The 17,667-nt window shown below is 41.6% G+C and overlaps 1 protein-coding gene and 1 long non-coding RNA gene across 9 annotated transcripts in view; both read left to right on the top strand.

The window, feature by feature from the left end:
• The window catches only part of ATOSA (atos homolog A), a 49,487-nt gene that overhangs the window by 12,855 nt on the left and 18,965 nt on the right, over positions 1 to 17,667 (top strand). The window contains exons 1-4 of one of the 8 annotated variants that reach the window (XM_069866732.1): positions 6,242 to 6,262; positions 8,483 to 8,596; positions 11,538 to 11,607; positions 15,186 to 15,203. The exons of 2 other annotated variants lie outside the window; for them this stretch is intronic. In XM_069866732.1, the coding sequence (XP_069722833.1) occupies positions 6,257 to 6,262; positions 8,483 to 8,596; positions 11,538 to 11,607; positions 15,186 to 15,203 (208 nt within the window). In that variant the 5' untranslated portion in view covers positions 6,242 to 6,256. Of the gene's footprint in view, positions 1 to 6,241; positions 6,263 to 8,482; positions 8,597 to 11,537; positions 11,690 to 12,052; positions 12,102 to 13,217; positions 13,568 to 15,185; positions 15,204 to 17,667 lie in introns of those variants that run through there. 5 more of the 8 variants (XM_069866727.1, XM_069866726.1, XR_011338277.1 and 2 more) reach the window with 5 other exon arrangements.
• Positions 876 to 5,393, top strand: LOC138725634 (uncharacterized). The gene is made up of 3 exons (XR_011338279.1): positions 876 to 913; positions 2,513 to 3,478; positions 4,452 to 5,393. It is a non-coding gene; the product is annotated as an uncharacterized lncRNA (long non-coding RNA).

Below are 17,667 nucleotides of genomic sequence, written 5' to 3' on the forward strand. Positions count from 1 at the left end.
CCAGCAGTGGCCCAGGTGGCCAGGAAGGCCAATGGCATCTTGGCTTGGATCAGAAACGGCGTGACCAGCAGGTCCAGGGAGGTTATTCTCCCTCTGTACTTGGCACTGGTGAGACCGCTCCTCGAATCCTGTGTTCAGTTCTGGGCCCCTCACCACAAGAAGGATGTTGAGGCTCTGGAGCGAGTCCAGAGAAGAGACATGAAGCTGGAGAACAGGCCTTATGAGGAACGGCTGAGAGAGTTTAGCCTGGAGAAGAGGAGACTGAGGGGAGACCTCATTGCTCTCTACAACTCCCTGAAAGGAGGTTGTGGAGAGGAGGGAGCTGGGCTCTTCTCCCAAGTGACAGGGATCAGGACGAGAGGGAATGGCCTCAAGCTCTGCCAGGGGAGGTTTAGGCTGGACATCAGGAAAAAATATTTCACAGAAAGGGTGATTGGTCCCTGGCAGAGGCTGCCCAGGGAGGGGGTTGATTCACCTTCCCTGGAGGTGTTTAAGGGACAGATGGATGAGGTGCTGAGGGACATGGGTTAGTGATTGATGGGAATGGTTGGACTCGATGATCCAGTGGGTCTCTTCCAACCTGGTGATTCTGTGATTTCTGTGATTCCGTCTCGCCCCGTCCCGTGTCCCTCTGGAGAAGAGCCCAGCTCCCTCCTCTGCACACCCTCCTTTCAGGGAGCTCAGACGAAGCAGAGCCGGGGCTGGGGCAGCCCTCGGGCCCCGCGGGGGCCGGGGCGGTGAGGGGGGCGCCGCGCTCGGCCGGGTCCTGCGGGGCCGGGTTGTCCCCCGCCTCAGCGCCGCTCACCTGCCGGGGGGCCGGCCGAGCGCGGCGGCCAATGGGCGCGCGGCGCTGGTTGTTGCTATGCGCGCCCTGTTCTGCCTCCTTTGTGGAGATGCCCGGGGCGCCGGGACGGTGCGTACGGAGGGTCCCGGGGATCGGGGGGGGCCGGCGGAGGTGGGGGGGGGGTAGCGACCGGCGGAGCCGGCGGGACCTCCGGCTGTCTGGATGGCAAACGCCGAGTTCGCCGGGCTCCGGCTGGAAAGAGTCGCTCGAACAAAACAAACCCTCTTTCCTCCTTCCCTTCCGTGTGTGTGAGAGGCTTCACGCTTCGTTTTCAGCCTCCTCTTAATAGGCGGCCTAAAAATTAGCTCTGTTAGTTCATTGCGTTGTTAGGGCCAAAGCATTAAGGGGAGGGGGGATATTTTTAAGCCTTAGGAGGGGGGAGACCTACTTAGAAGTCAAATCTGCGACCAGTTGTAGTCACTGTAGCCAAATTAACTGCTGGGCTCGTCATTGTTACCAAACCTCTTCCCAAACCACCCTGAAGCTTAACTGAGTTTCTTCTGTGCCTTGTTATTTAGGTCAAGTTTCTCTTTTTTTTTTTTTTCCCTTTGCTCCAGCAGGAGGAAACTATTACGGTATTTTGATTTCTGCTAGAAACAATGCGTGAAAGCGTTATCAGCCCCCTGCCAGCGCTTGTTTGTTTGGGGGCAAGCGGTGCTGGTGCGAATCTGTCAGCTTTGGGGGCAACTGAAAATACGTATTTTTAATTAGCAGCTTCCTGGTTGCTCAACTCTATGCAGCGTTTAAAGCTAATTAAATAGTGTACTGAACGTAATGCTCTATTGAGGGTTATCTGTGCCTTTATATGCAAACTCATTCTCTGAAAATGCAAATGTTGTTCCGACCAAGTGCTTGCATGTATTTTCATCCTAGGTCTAGAGTTTGTTGGTATTCCTCGAGAAGGTACCGGAGCTCTAGCTTACATGAGCCTGCTGACATCAGATATTCACCTCCTGATACAGGAGGAGGAACAATTCCACTAGTATGCTCTTGCGGTTTATGTGGGGATATTGGTTTTGAATCACTGAAGCATGGCTTTCTATCAAGTAGCAAGGAATTTTTGACAGGACAAAGTGAAATTTCATAATTGAGTACATTAAATTTTAAATATGTTACTTTAATTTTGCTATGTAGAAAATTGCTGTGTATTAGTGGAGAGGGAGGCAAACTGGATTCTTGGCTGAAGTTCCATTAAGCCTTTAAATTTTGACCCTATGTAACATTTTATTCTTTGGAGTGCCAGAAGACCATTAAAGCTTAATGACATGACTTACAGTGTGGAAACTTGTAAATAGCTGAATTGTGCTGTGTGACACAGTTCAATTCTGAAACTATCAAAAATGTTCTTTTGTTTTATGCATTCGAAGTTCTGTAGCAGGCTCTGGTGTCCATTTTAAAATGAGCACTCTTTAACACAGCTTGAGAGTTGTAATGTCCTCATTTATCTTCCCAAATAAAGTTTTAAAAATAATTTTATGGACCTGGCCATTGTCCCGGAAAATTTTAAATGAGAAGCGTGTATTGTCTCTTTTGTAACTTTTTTACTTTTGCAGGTTACTGTTTAACCACTTAAGGGCAGGCCTTGTAGGTGAAGGTTAATAGCCCTGGAAAAATTACCTGAGGAGCTTCATGCTTCCTCTCATCATCAGTTGCCTCTCCGTCTTACAGAGCTCCTTGCGTTTCTGAGGAAGTACAGTCTCTGCCTTTGGTCTGCTAGCCTTCCTCCTTTCCCTCTACTCCACCCTCCGAGTAATCTGGACTGCAAATAACTGAAATAAACCTGCTGAAGCTGGACGTAGCGTGGCTAGCTAGGAGGAGGATTTTGGGTGGTCAAACATGCTCTGACAAAGTTCCACAAGATAAACTGCCCGCCACTTAGATGACAATGAACAGGTTGTAACATCAAAGTTTTGAGAAATGAAGTAAGAAAGCACAAAGAGAAGATGAATACAGAAAGAAACTGCAGTAGAAGAGGTCAGATGTTATGAAAATAGTCTGCTCTGGGCTTTTTCTTTTGTCTTTTTCTTTATTTTAGATAACATAATGATATACTTAATCTACATTCCTCACCTGAGGATGCTTCCTAACAAGTACTGTACTTTTTTCCTGTGTGCTTTTTTAGGTGCCCTGATAGCTAGTTCTCTTTTAGCAGTAGTGCTGCAGAAGCTTCCAATTTGTAGAGGTGATTTCTTACTGACATGATGTTGTAATAAGCTATAAGAGCTCCTCCTTAACCTGCATACTCTATATCTGATGTTTAATATGATGTCCATTAAAATAAAAATCTTGAATTTTTGAGTGTTTCTATCTCTTCTCCTTGTGAATATTCTTAAAAGCTTTATTATTAACAATGCATTTGCACAGTTTGGTTTGTTTCTCATTTTCTTGGTTTTCTGTTATAGTGGGGAAATAAAAGTTAGAAGAGCACAGGCAGCTCTGCAGCATTAGTAGGTACCTCACATGTAGGTAGAAAACGTGCTTAACTGTTCTTTCCCAACGTGACTGTATTTATCTTGGGCTTAGGTGAGCATTCAGTGTTTGCATATCTTCTTGGAGCTGAACCAAGTCTGTGGAGTTGATATGGTTTGATAGTCAGCTGCCCTGGATGTAATTCACCAAGTCTTCACGTGTAAAGTTGAGTATCTGTAATACAGACTTTTCCTGATCATACTGAAAGAAAAAAAAATCTTTTCAGACACTTCTAGGCTGTTTAGTTGCATCATTCTCATTGGAGCCAGAAGTAATGGAACTGCCTGGGTTCTTATTCACATGGGTATCTAAACCATTGCATTATATCAGATCTATCCTATGCATGTGTGGTTGTATCTCCCAAATCTCCCATCTTAGTAGAACCTGAGAAGGCACCTTTGCCAGTGCTGCCTCTGCACCAGGTCTTGCCATGCTGAGATTACTAGTGCGTAGAACAGGCTGCTGGTCTGCTTGTCATCTGAATGAAAGACTAGCCTGGAAATAATGTGTGAATTAGTCTTTGGATGCTCTGCAACTCTCTTTCCATAACCCCACATCAATTCTTCTCAAATGTTTCTTCTGCTTTATAACTTTGGTCATCTGAGCTTTACTGGCTGCACCTGTGCTCAGAGTGCTCCTGGCATATATGATGCAGTATTTAAGGTGTTAAGTGAATGAAGAGTTCCTGCTGAAGGCCTCTTGCTCACTCCTAGCAGTACTGATTTTATTTTACTTTGTGAAGTAGTTTTAGGAACAGTAAACAAAACAGTCCTGTTGTTCCCTTTTTGTCTTTGTATAGCCTCCCACTTTCTTCTGAGAGTATGATGAGTGAGGAGCAACAAGACCAGCCTGCTCTCCCAGGGCTAGATTCAGAAAAAGTCAGTGTTTTGCTTTAGGTCGTACAGATTTGAATGAGCATGGTGAGGTCAAGATTAGGTGAAAGACTTTTAACTCCAACATTTTAAGCTTGGAAATGTGAGAACTATGATTTTATTTTCTTAATGTATACAGCTGGTAGTAGAATATATTTCAGATTCTCTTGGAAGATAAAAGGCCGTATTTCCTTGCTAGTAACATGAAGTTAAGCCTGTGCCGTTCATACTCTGAAATAAAATTACCAAACTGTTTTCTTCTGCAGTATTGAGAAGATGAGATACAGAAGGTCAAGGGATGCTGTGGAACTTGAGAGTGTAACGTATAGTGTATGATGATCAAATAGGAGGGATGTATCCTGTCTTGCAGTTCAGCCATTTCCTCTACTGTCGGATGAAATTCTTTTCAGAGAGGCGTCTCTAACAATAAAGCTGCCGCTTCCAGAGGGTGGTGTCTGCACCAAAAAGTGTGTCCTTGACGAGAAAGGAGAATATCGACCGAGTTTAATGGTGCTCATCCTACCTGAAAGATTACTGAGCCCTCAGATGGATTTCCACATTAATTAGGAGCTTTACAAAAGGGCTGGAGGTGGGGAGATAGATTCTGCAAACTTAAATAGCAAGCACCAGTGCTAACAAGCAGGACTGTTGTTAAATAGTTAATAACAGATGGCTGAACTTCTGATGCAAATGATCAGACACAACAAGAGAAGTTCTTTGCATCCTGACCCAGTGACTCCTCACTGTTCCCACAGCAACTGACACTTTTTCCCCTCTCCAGTTTTAGCAAAGTTTATGAAACTGAAGTTAACTTGTTGGCTTTATGACATCAAAATCAATTTTAAAAGGCAAAGCTGACCAGCTGGAGGAGGAGAAAACATAAACTAAGAGAATGTGGCTATGAATTTCTAGAGGCCTTGCATCTTTTGGTTCCTATAAGATCTTTCTAAAAGATGTCTGAAACGCTGTATACTTTAAAATGCCTGATGCTTAAAGCATTAGTTTAAATACATACATTTATAATCTGAGCAGATCTGTCTGAATCCTTTTCATTTAACTTAACATGAAAATTAACTGCTGCAGCTAGAATAGCATTGCAAGGGGAAAAGGGAGAAGGAGGTAGGGAGCTCTGTGTATTTGGCCTGGGCATGGGAAAGAGGAGCAAGGAAGGACCTGTAGCTCGTGGGATGGATGTGGCCTTTAATCTGACTTGCGCTTGCAGCCAGGCGTTTGTCCTCGGTGGAGTCAGAGGGTGCTGCTGTAGGGACAGTGTAGGGGCCTTGGAGGGGGTTGAAGCTGTTTGCCTCTGGACTGGGTAGAATCTTCTCTGCCCCTTTGATTCAGTTGTTAAAGACTGAGAGATTACTCTGGAGAAATATCGCTACAACTCAAAGTTGTGTTCTTTTTGCCAAGGTGCTTGCCTCTGCCTGCTGTGAGCTGAGTACTAGAAAGACTCCAAGTACTGTCTGTTTTATCTGCTATAGCAAAGTTACTCTATGGTTCCTGTTCTCTTAAATTCAGAATAGAAGGTTCAACATCTCTTTTTAGGAGACCTGAAGGAGTGTTCGTGTAGGGTAAACTTCATGGCAGTGAAAGCAGGTTTTGTTCTAGTCCCTTGGGAAAGCTGTGAACAAGACTTGTGTATATTGCTAAGTGCATGTCCCTTCTCAAAGAATAAACAACCCGTTGTATCCCTGTTGTATGAATGTTGTTAAGAACATGTAGTTTCTTCAGCTCTTGCTGGTTTTGAGGTACATGGATGCTTGTGGGTCTTACTCCCTGATAGGGGTTTCTTTACAGAAGCCAGTCCTTGACGTAGATATATAGCAAGGCACTATATGCTCAAACTGTATTTCTAGAATATGTCATGCTGCTGCGTTTGATTGTCTAGATGGATCATAGAATTCTTTGGCCTCTACGTGTATATATCTGTCATAATATACTTTTAAAGAGAAGGGAGGCAAATTCCTGGAGTTCCTACCTGCCTTACAAATTAAGAGACACATTCAGGTGTAGCATTTTGCTGAATATTGTACAAGCATGGAACAAAAGACTCCTCACCTCAGACCTTATGCAAGTATCAAACACGAAATCGATGACTTCCAACAGAGGGTTTTAAGGAAACAAAGGGATAATACCGATGAGAGAGATAAACTGTGCTCCCAGCATACAGGCTAACAAGCCTTTATCACTGTAATAGAGAAGCTGGAAAGCAGAGTCATTTGGCATCATGTGTGTTGTTCCTGACTATAGGACAACACAGGGGGCAGGAAGTACAAGTGACTAATCGAAGGCTGATGGAAAGTGAAAGTCCAGTGCAATAGTGAGTGGGAGACAACAGGAATAGTAGGGAGCCATGGAAGATCTGGCAAGTTTATTTAAAAAAAAAAAAAAGCAAGCCATTTGCTTGCTATGAAAGATAATGTTCTGCAAGGCAGAAAAGCCAACATGAAAATATGGTTTCCTGTTACACACTGATGAGACGTACTTTCCTCAGAAGGCTGTGGATGCTGGTGAAGCGTAATCTTTCTATGTCTATTTCACAGTTGGTTTTGGTGATGAATTCCATGAGGAATCCTGTGGACACCCCTGGAGCTTCCCCAAGCAGGCAGATAAGACATTGCCGTCTGCTCGCTGAACCCCGGGTAGCATTCACGTGGGCTGCGCCCGGCCCACAGGTCCCCACTGGCCGGGCCCGTTTCCAGCTTCATCACAGCTTAGACTGTGAAGAATTTATCTCTGAGGAAATCTTGGGAGTTCAGAGTGTGTTTTTTCATAGCCAAGAGTAGAACCAACTCACACTGAAAGCTAAACGCTTTTTCCTAGGGATCCGACCCAGTAATAAGGATGCAGTGAACCCAGTTTGCACATTGTTCTGCGGGTAAAGAGGGCAGGTTGCTTGTTGTCTGGATTCCTATGCCAGATTCTGATCCTTTCAAGATCGGCCACAAATTCAGATGGTAAGAATAAATTGTTCTGTATTAAAAATATGGTTTTTATTAATTCTTGAAGGCGATTGCAAACAAAATGGCAGTTTACAGTAATAGCCAATATAGTTTTATATTCCTAAATGTACACTTAAAATCTGAGTGTCTTCTACACTCACTTCTTTGTTCTTTTAAAAAGAGATCCTCTTCTTCCAACAATATTATGCAGTGTTGTCACTTGATAGCGATGAAATTTTTCCAACAGAAAACCTCTGTATGATCTTCCTGGTAACCAAAAGGGTTGACAAAACAAGTACATCTAACAGACACCTCGGTTCTGTAATGTTTGTGGGAGCTGCTTTTTTTTTTATTGTCTGATGCTCAGCTTGAGCATTCACAATATGTTATTAAATCTATTAAACCTGACAAGTGGACGAATCCTTAACATTGCCTGAACTATGCTAGCAGCTGATGTGAGGCAGAGAGCAACTTCTTGGCACTTCTGAGCTGAAGGCAGCTTGGAGCAATTTTGCATGAAAGTAAGTAATTTTGACATCTTCTGATTGAGTTTCATTGTATATTTACTTTGGACATTAATACCTTTTCTGCTGGTCCCAAATTAATCTTTTTTTTTTTTTCTCTTGCTCTGTACTTTTGATTACACGTATATTTGCGAGTTATCGAGGGGGAAATAAAAGTTGAGTTTTATATATCTGTCTTTGATTTTGTCAGTTGTTTTTGCACAGAATACAAAAGAGCCTGTGGAGGGCCTTGAGCTCTGACTGGATAAAAACTTGTTCTTCTCACGCTGTTCATGTACACTATTTTTAGTGTAGTGTTTTGTTTTTTCTAATAATTTATTGCTTTGTCTCTTGACTCGCAGGTCATCTGATTTTAGAGCATGCAAACATAGAGGTTGGATCCTTTGCTGTTCTGTAAGCTGCTAGCTTATCTTGAGCAGCAGGATGCTGCTGCTGCTGGAGAGATTGTGTTAGAAGTGGTCGTGGAGGGGTGAGCCCTGTCCCTTTGGTTCTCTGGAAAGTATGTTCTAAGAATACTCAGTACAGGGTGTTACAAAACACACGTGCAACCAATAAACTTGGAGCAGAGGCCAGGGATGATGGGTGACTTGAGGTCAGTGCTGTGCAGGGAGACTTTTGCCTGCTGGCCCTCACCGTGCCTGCCTTTGCTCTGTGCCAGCAACGGCGCAGTCATCCATGAACTCACTTTTTCCCTTGGGAAGGGAGAATTGTTTTGAACAGATATGTTATGATTACACCACTATTTTTCTCGCTCTAGTAGTGTTGTTTTGGCATTTCGGGTGAGTGTCTTGCATCTAGGATTGTCATAAACTTGTTTTGTTCCACAAGATGTCCAGTGACTGGGTGTTTCTGGTAGCCTTCAAAGTTGCAATGCAAGCCTGGCAGGGATGGTTGAATGAAGAGGAGAGGGAAAGCAGACACTTAAATTTTGTGAGCAAACAAGTGTGCTATTTGAAACTTCAGTGTTCAAGTGGGCCCAGTTTTCAAAAAGCCACTTTCCAAGGTGTGTGTATGTGTGGAGGGGAAACCTAACAAGGTTTGAATGCTCTGGTTTCTTTAGTCTGATTGGTTTTTTTACATCTTCAAGTATATCTGAACTGTAACACAATAAAAATGTTGCTCACGTAGATCCTGGTGATTCTTCAAATTGCATGAAAACAAAGAGGAACAAAACCTTCATCCATCAAGCTATTCAGTACTTGCACAGATTAAATAGATCTTGGCACGTAAAGTGACTATTGTGGTGGCTTGAATTGAACTGAAAGTTCATTGCTGCCCAGGCAGTTGCAGATTTTTAATTCCTGACCAATAAGGTCTTTGCAGCCTCCTGGAAAACTGCACAGACTATCACCTTCCCTAGAATTAAAAATAAAGCAAATTAACTTTCACCTATTGGGATCTTGAATTAACTGAAATACCAGCTGACCTGGGTAACACTGCTGGCATTCTGTGGGTTTTATTTTGATTTATAGGTTCCTCTTAAGACAACAGAATGTTTGAAATTGAGTGTCGTGCGTCCTCGAGGAAGAGGGGTTGCTTTTTTGGGTGGGTGCAGGGTTTATTGCTGCACTGATGAGTTGCTGATGGCACCTCTTTTGCACTCTTTCCTAATTTGTAATGCTAGTAATAAACCCCAAACTTTGTGAAAACGTGACACATCTAGGTGATAATCAAACTTCTTGCCCCTGAAGAAATGACATACTAATCATGCTCGTGGGAGGCCTTGGTTAGGTTTTCTTAATAGTCTTTTAATAAACTACTTTCACCAAAAAGTGGAGTAGGTCATAAATTATTTTTTTTTCCCAAAAATATCTAGACTTCTGCCCACTGTCATCCGACAGCCTTCTCTGGCCTATGGTTTTGGGTTTTCTTGTTACCAGAGTAAGACTGAGAAATCACACTATCTATTAAAAATAGATACCCATAGGTAGTTTCGAGAAGATGTTCAACATACAAGAGATTCTTCAGTAGTCTTTACAAACAGTTGTCTTGTATCTTTTTTTCTATGTACAGAGTGATAGTTGAGATTAAAAGCAGGGAGGAATTATCGGATATGCCTGATTTCTTCAAGTTTAATTTAGTTTATTAAAGTCAGTAGTTCCTGACTTCACAGTCTGAAGATTATGACTGTTTAAAAGCCATTGACTGGGCTTCTTGGCACCAGAAGTGGAGTGTGAAGATGAGAGCGTTTGGCTGCTGGTGTTTAAAGTTTTCAGACTGTTGTGTTGTAGGCTGAGCGCTTAGTGAATAGTTTCCATAATGTATGATCCTGTAAGTCAACATGGTACTTTTCTCAGGGGGTTTCCCTGATTCCAACAGCTGTGGCAACCCTGCTGATTCCACCCAAAGATGAGTTGGTGCTTTCACGTTGCACTTTTCAATTCCACTGTGGTTTATTTCCAGGAGGTCTGACAATGATCAGAAGCAAATGTCACGTGATGGAGCTGTTCTTTTTCTTGCAATGATCTGGGGGAAGAAGAATACCAGTGTGTGCCTGGTGATTGTAAACCAAAGTGGAACCCGTGCTCACACAGAGCGTAGCTGGCCTTCCCCAGCAGGAGTTCGGTGTGCTCCCATTGTGGTTTTGTTCAGGCCCTTAATGACTCTTCCAGATCATTCACTCAAAATCTTTTTGAGAGCTGAAGGCTATTTTACATTCCCTCTTATAAAAGAAGTGTTATTTTATCAGTATTAACGGGAAAATAAACACAGGAAAAGTTGGAAGTATATTTTCCAAGTTTCTAAGCACAATGCATATTGAAGGCAATGAAATAAATCATGGAATACCCCGAAGAGATCAATTTTTAGTATTAGTGGTGAAATTTTCAGGAAGAGTGGGTTTTGGCATCGCTATGAATGCTGTTCCCAAAGATACTTGCATATATTGTGAAGATGCTGAGCTAGAGAGGAATAAACTGAGGAACACTTCAGCAAAAATCTAGTCAGCGCAAGATGCAAACATGTTGTGTTTGCAGCAGAGGGCTGTGCTCTCTGGCAGCTCTCATAAGCATTGAAATACCTACTGTAGGATTTTTAAACAGTCCCATGTTGTTTTCCAGTAACATCCGAGAGTGATTTATTATCACAAATTACTGCTTTCCATCTTTAAACTGATGTCTGTAAAATATTGCAGAAGTCTGCAAGTAGTTGAATCTTTGTCAAGCTGGATTGTTAAACAAATTTAAGAGGAAACGTATGTCTATCGTCCTGAGTTATATTGTGTTTAAGACCTCAAATAAAAGTTCTAGCATGCATTTTTATTTATGTACTATAAAACACTATCACAGCTGGAATTTAATGCACAGCTGGCATCAACCTGCATAATGGGAGGGCTGTCTTGGCTTCCAAATGGAGCTAGACCTCCCAGTATCCAAATGCTGTGATTGTCGTATAGATGATACGCCTTGAGAAGAGATGAGGCTTAGCCATAAGCTTGTGCTTTTTCATTGGTAATTCATGTTGGACTTCCTTTGAGAAGAAAGAATGAGCTATGGAGCCACTGCAGTATGTTTACAGCTAACATGAAGTTGAGTAAGTTGATGAGAGCCTTCAGTCTGTATGTCTTCAGCCATGTAGTCGCTGCAAAGCTGGTTCTTGAATTAGCGAGTAACAATAGAGAAGATGGTCATGAGCCATCATTTTCCTCATTTCCAAACAGTTCCATTGGCTGGGGAAGCCTGGATGAAAGGTGAAACAGTCATCATCAACATAAGTGAAGGAAGAGTGAAAAAAAAATAATATTATTGAATATGTATCTGGAAATTTCATCTTGGAAAAATCTGTCTATTCACATAAAAGTGCTTAGTTGTTTTTCCAGAAAAAAACTTGGGAAGAATGTTTCACGTATTCTGTAAGATTAAGTGTGCTCTGTTTTCTGTTCTAGGGTGACTCATGGCTCCTTCAGCTCCCCCAACCGAGCATGTTGGATGCGGTTTCACGTTGTGGTGGCACGGGTTGTGGAGCCTAGGTCTGATCTCTACATTACTCTTGCTTCCTCCTGTGAACTGCAGTGGGATTTAAAACAGGAGCATTCCAGTAATTTGTTTTAAATATAATTCTGCAAAATTTATACCAACATATTTATGAGGGTGGTAAATCACAGCGTTGATGGTGAGTGAAGGCTAAATATAAACCCTTTATCCCTTCCAATTACACCCTTCTGTTCTATACTTAGTGCCACATACTGAAACTAAAAGAGATGTTTTCTCATAGTTTTATTTTATGAACTAACAGAAATACCTGAAAAAAATACTTTTGAGTTGCAGGATTGGAAATCCTACTGCTTTTGTCAGTTTTTAAAGTTTTTTTTGTTCAGATAGGTTCATCGAGCCATGCAATTTGTTCTAACATAATCTAATTTAAGTAGAGCATCAGCTAATCAAGGAAAAATATAAAAAAGATAGAGAAGGATTAATGGAATACTTAGAAATCACTCAGTATGCTCCTGGTAGGTGTATTTGTTTCATTATAATATAACTTCAGGGTTTTTCATGTAGTCACATTTAACAAAATCACCGTCTAGGAAACGGTCATGTAGAGCAAAACACAAACTGATGTGTGCTTCTGCAAGGCCATTAGCTGAGACAAGTCCTCTTTGCTTTCAGTACCTATCCGCTTAAAGCATGTCGGTACAAGTAGCATCTTTTGTAACCCCTTCTGTAGACTAGTAAAGTTTTAGGGATAAGCAAAAACCACATGCTCTGTTTCTCCAGCTGACTTAAATATAAGATGCTAAACATTGCAGCACTGAAAATCTTACAGCTCTACAGTGACGTTTCAGCACTTATTTATGGGTGTCAGGATATAGTGGGACAAATGTATTTTTGAATACATGAGTTCTCATGCAACTCTGTGAAATGAGGTTTGAAACAAACCTCAGACATCACATTTTCAGGTATTGTTTTCCTTTTGCTAAATACAGATGATGAAATTGTAATGATTGACCTGCTTCACAATTTGTGATTTCCTTGTGGAGTGAGAAACAATTCAGCTTACATAATTTATTTTGAAGTATTCCTTTTCTTTGTCCAGTTAAGAGAAAAGCCAGTTTTCCTGATCAAAATGCAAATATTGGATCTAGAATTTGGTTTAATGCCAAAAAAATTAAAAGAAGCCAGTTAAATTGTTGTTGCTTAGGTAAAAATAGAAAGCTACAGTTGGAAGAGGAGAAGTGACTCAGTAAGCAGTATGGTGATGGCAAAATAGGATGTCAGCCAAAACGCAGGAAGCAAGATGGGAACACCCAGATCAGTTTAACAGTCTGCGTTTTACACTCTCAAAGAGCAGTAGTTTCTGAGGTTAGTGCAGGAAATTTAAGCTTTAAGTGTATTTAACTGGATTTTATTTCTGTACTCATTAAGCTGTTTGAAACTTAGTAAAATGTGAATTGTACAGGTTGGTTTTTTTCAGCCCAGTCTCTTTTTGATAGCTCTATTTACAGTAAAGCTGCCTCGAGCTTAGCTCTGGATGCTGTGGGAGCCATCCAGCAGGAGCGTGCAGTAGATGAGCAGTGATATGCACGTAGCAGAGGAGCAACTGCTGTGCTGCAGTCTGGAGTGGAGCTGATGGCGCTGATTGGTACTGATTGATTGTCATTGCTCTGGAGTAACTTCATCAGCTGCCGTGTAGCTGTGTCTTGAAATCCCCCCTTGCCTATAAGAAGGTGTCCTTTGTTTTGTTTTTGTAATTATAAACGGGAATAACAACACAAAAGGAGCTGAATTTCTTCCTATTCTCCTACACAAAACTAAGTAGCAATTTTTTATAGTTTATACTCTTATTTTCTTTGAATAGCAGGTATGCACCAATCCTAATGTGAAATTCCTGTGCCACCATTTCCTGCTTACAGCTGAACTGCTTTGATAGTCAGGTGGTACCCTGGGAAAAGCAAGGAGACAGCAAGAGTCAGATGAGGTACTGTGCTGCTCTCCTCATCTTTTCATAATGACTGTCCCCAGGCTCAAACATCTTGAGCCCTAAGTATCCAAGACAGGAATCAACGTGGGGGAAAAAAAAATATCTGCATAGGAGTATTCCTAATATAAGGTAGCCAGTTCATTGCATTTGCTTGAATTTAAGCAAACTTGACTAATAGCTTGTTTCTTGAAGCAAGCTGACGACTCATATCTTTAACTCTTGATAGTTTAAAGTTTTAATTTGCAAGACTTTTGAAGCGTGTGACTTCAGATATAATTATAGGTTTGTAATGACTGCTCATGCAGAGGATCATGAATTTGGGGGATTCAAGGGCAACTTTCTTTTGAAGTGAAGCGCAACGTGGAATTAGTTAACTGAAGCATCCGTAGGTGTTTCTAATTCCAGAAGAGAAGCTGTTAGTCAAATGTTTACATTGTGTTTCATTTCCTTTACAGTAGTTTCTTGAATCCCTGCCTTACTCTTAAAATATGGAAATACCTTTAACCTAGTTCTTGGAATAGTGAGATAATAAAGCTTACTCAGAGTGGGCCGTTTTAGGGGAAAGGCTGGACTGCTTTTGCTGTAGTTTTTTTCAAATGCAGAGCGATGCCATTGCTAGGAGGTGATGGGTACTCAACACTGACAGTGCAGCTGCTTTTTCTCAACTCTACCCGACTCTCCTGCCACAGGACTCTAAGATTAAAGCATGTTCTCATGGAGTGCCTCTACTAAAAAATACAAAAAATAAGACCCAAGTACCTAAATAATAGCTTTAGTCTCTCAAAAAAGTTGTAGCACATGAAGGAAGCAGGGAGCAGAGGTTGGCAACCATGTCATGGTGCCCACTGGACAGCTGGGGTAGGGCAGGAGCGGGACTTGAATCAGCTGGGAATCCTATCAGCCTACACCATGAACTCCAAATTTTGTTTGGTGTTTTGCTTACTGGGTTAAAACTTTCTAAGAATTGACATAGAAATCTGATTACTTCAAATCAGTGGCCTCAAAATCCAGTATGGTTGCCTAAAGATTTTCATGGGAAGGTCTGGACTGTTGTAGAGCATATTTAAAGGCAATTATTAGTTATTTCATGGACTCTCTGAGAAAGTAGCCCTCCAAATCAGTGGAGGTCAGGACTAATGGATACTTCAAGTGGAACAAATTTGTTATTCTTTGAAGAAAGGCACTTTGCGAAAATGAGCTCTCCTCTGTAGAGGAGGAAGACAAGCTTGGTAAGTGTTTGTGATGTCCAAGGGCGTCATGCTAGGACAATAAAGTAAGCATGGCCCAAGAGAGATGACAGTTGTAGCACTGCCTGGTTGTGATAGGAGGAGGGCAGAGGAGCTCTGCAGGGGCCATTCGCTGTCTTGCTGTCTCGGGCAGGGCAGGGCAGGACAGCGGCTTGTAGATGTATCTTCTGGTGGCCTCTGGAGCACAAGGAGTTACATGATACTGAATGTCTTCGTGTCCTGTCGAAGCCTTCTAATACACATTTCGGGAAAACATTTTCTGTAATTACTACAGTAAATGTTGTGATAGGAAAGGGAAGGGAGTTGGTCCACACAAGCATGACCTAGTTGGGAAAAGAGTCAGCTGGGCACAACCAGATTAACTGAAGTTTGCGGAGAGTCCTTGGGTTACAGTTAAGTGGCCTTCTGACTCACTAGGACCACATAGCTGACTTCCACGGATGTTTCAGGATGTAAGCCAATTTAACTTTTTGGGGAGTTTTGAGTTCTTATGCTTTATTCCAGTGCTTGTGCACTTGCGTGTAGTGGACAGGGGAGGACAAGGATCTGAAGACTCTTTTTTATGACGTCTGATTAAATGGGTTTTTCTGTTTGTCTAGAAGATGTAGAAAATCCGTCTTTGAGATTGGTATGTGCAGGAGACAAAGGCAAAATGATGTGCCTCTCTGTTTCAGTTCTCTGGTATTGTCTGTTCTGGTTTGTGTGTGGTTGCTTCCATCTAAATTTATATTTTTCTCTTTTTTTCTGCCTGGAGTGGTCTGCCATCTGCTATCTCTTGTGACCGCCTGGTCAGTAAACTGTAGTTTCAATGTATTGGTTGAAGTGTCTTGTTACTTTAATTCCTCTGTACTTGTGTCAACACACTGGATTTTTTCCTAAGGGGAATAAAACCCAGACACTGCTAGGGTGCGTATTTTCGCTGTATGCTTCTATTTTCCCTTGCTAGAGAGGAAGCAGAATAATAATCACATTTGTATAGTCAGATTATAGGATTGAGGTTATTCTGTGCACAGTATATGTTGTGTGCCTCAAACAGGGCTGATTCATACACAAAACCAAACAGCTACAGCACACACAATAAGACTTCTTTTAACTAAACACTGAGTTTGCTGTTTCTGTAAATGTCTTTCCACCCTTGTCCTCAATTACATCAACTTGCATCATCTGTGTCTGTTGTATAGGAACAATTTACTGGGCTTCTCAATATTTATAGGGTTTTTTTTTCCTTTATGAAAACTCTTGGAAGTTGCTAAATGGTATAGAAATCTAGTGGAGCTAGAAAGTCAATACGCCACATGAACCTTGTAGGAAAACATATTTCTCAATATCTGTTGCAATTTATGCTTTAATATTATTATTTATTTTTTTTAGTCCAGATCCAATACCTGGTTTGTTACATTGCTGATGTAATTTTGAAGTGCCCCTGTCTTTATAATGCTGTTAGAAAACAGTAGCATTTCCTAGTTCAGTACTTGCTGTTTATCGTCCTTCAAGGAGATGCAGTTTTTATTTTGAAACAACATTGTGTTTTTTTAATTGCTTTATTCGCTAGGTCTTGCTTATTTACTGGATTCCTTGGATTTTGCATTTGGACGTTCTTAAACTGTCAGTGCATTGTTATATCACTTTGTGCTACATATCCGTGAAGACTCTGAGCATTTTAAGTACACAGTATAGGCTTCGGTATCAGATTTTTTTTTAATGCAAAAAGAGGATGGGCCTTTTACCTGAGTCTAACTGGCTCAGCAGAAGCACTCAAGCCATAGGATTTATCTGTTAATTTGTGTCATGTCCAGAAGCTGTTGATCAAATATGGATTCTCTCTGAAAAAGAGAGCCAAATAATACATGTTTTACTGCTTCTCATACCATGCTAATATTAATTAAAGGGCATGTCTATTTTATTATTACTTGCCATTTTAAATCCTCTACTGTAAATTTTCAGGTCTGACACGTTACTGTGCACATTTCTGTTACAGTAAGGACGTGTTTGAGATAGGATCTGTCTGCGTAAGCACATGCAGGCCTTGATCAACCTCTCTAATTTTTTCTTCAAAACCATAAATGTTGTTACATACTTTAAACAAGCAGAATTCCTATTACACAGTTTCTTAAGGATGAATTCTCCTTCAGTTTAAGTGCTGTGAAGCACAAGGCAGTTCTTGTTTAAATGAATATCACTCCTGCTGATTACTTTCTAGATTTTTAGGACTTCTGGGTCAGTGGGAAAAGTTCTCCAAGGGTGATCCTTCTGCTGTGAGTTTCTTAACCATGGTCTCTGGACATAGAATGATGAGCAAGATGCTTGTGTTAGCAGCAAGATAATGCTGCAATTATTTTGTTTTTGTCAGCTGTAATAGGCAAATCCTTTTCAGAGTCTCTCCAAATCCCATTTCCCTATCCCTGGCTATGCCTCGTCTATTGTTCACCAGACTTTCAGCTGAAAAAAAAAATAATAAAATTGCAGGTGCCTAATTTTGCAGATGATTCATAATATTACCTAAGTGTCTTGTCCTCTTTGTTATTTACCATTCCTTTAATGTTTCAGGCCCTCTTTATTAGTCATTTTCTGCCATCCGTCAGATGAATGATCATTTTAACTCATGCCAGATGATTTAATGTATCGCTCATGTGCCATATGGGGTCCTCCAGGGTAGTTCATCTGTCCTCTAGCTTTCCTTCTGCCTGAGGGCAGGCAATGGCCAGATGAATTGTCCTGGCAGCACCCTGTTCTTCCAGTGTCCACGGTCCCTTCGTGGTGGGGCTACAGCCTAGGGTTGGGGACAGGCAGCTGGCACCTGTGGCTGTTTCAGAAGAGCCCGTCCCCACACAGCCCTGGCGAATGGAGCCG

Source organism: Phaenicophaeus curvirostris, chromosome 12 (genome assembly GCF_032191515.1).
Source record: "Phaenicophaeus curvirostris isolate KB17595 chromosome 12, BPBGC_Pcur_1.0, whole genome shotgun sequence".
NCBI classification, from domain to species: domain Eukaryota; kingdom Metazoa; phylum Chordata; class Aves; order Cuculiformes; family Cuculidae; genus Phaenicophaeus; species Phaenicophaeus curvirostris.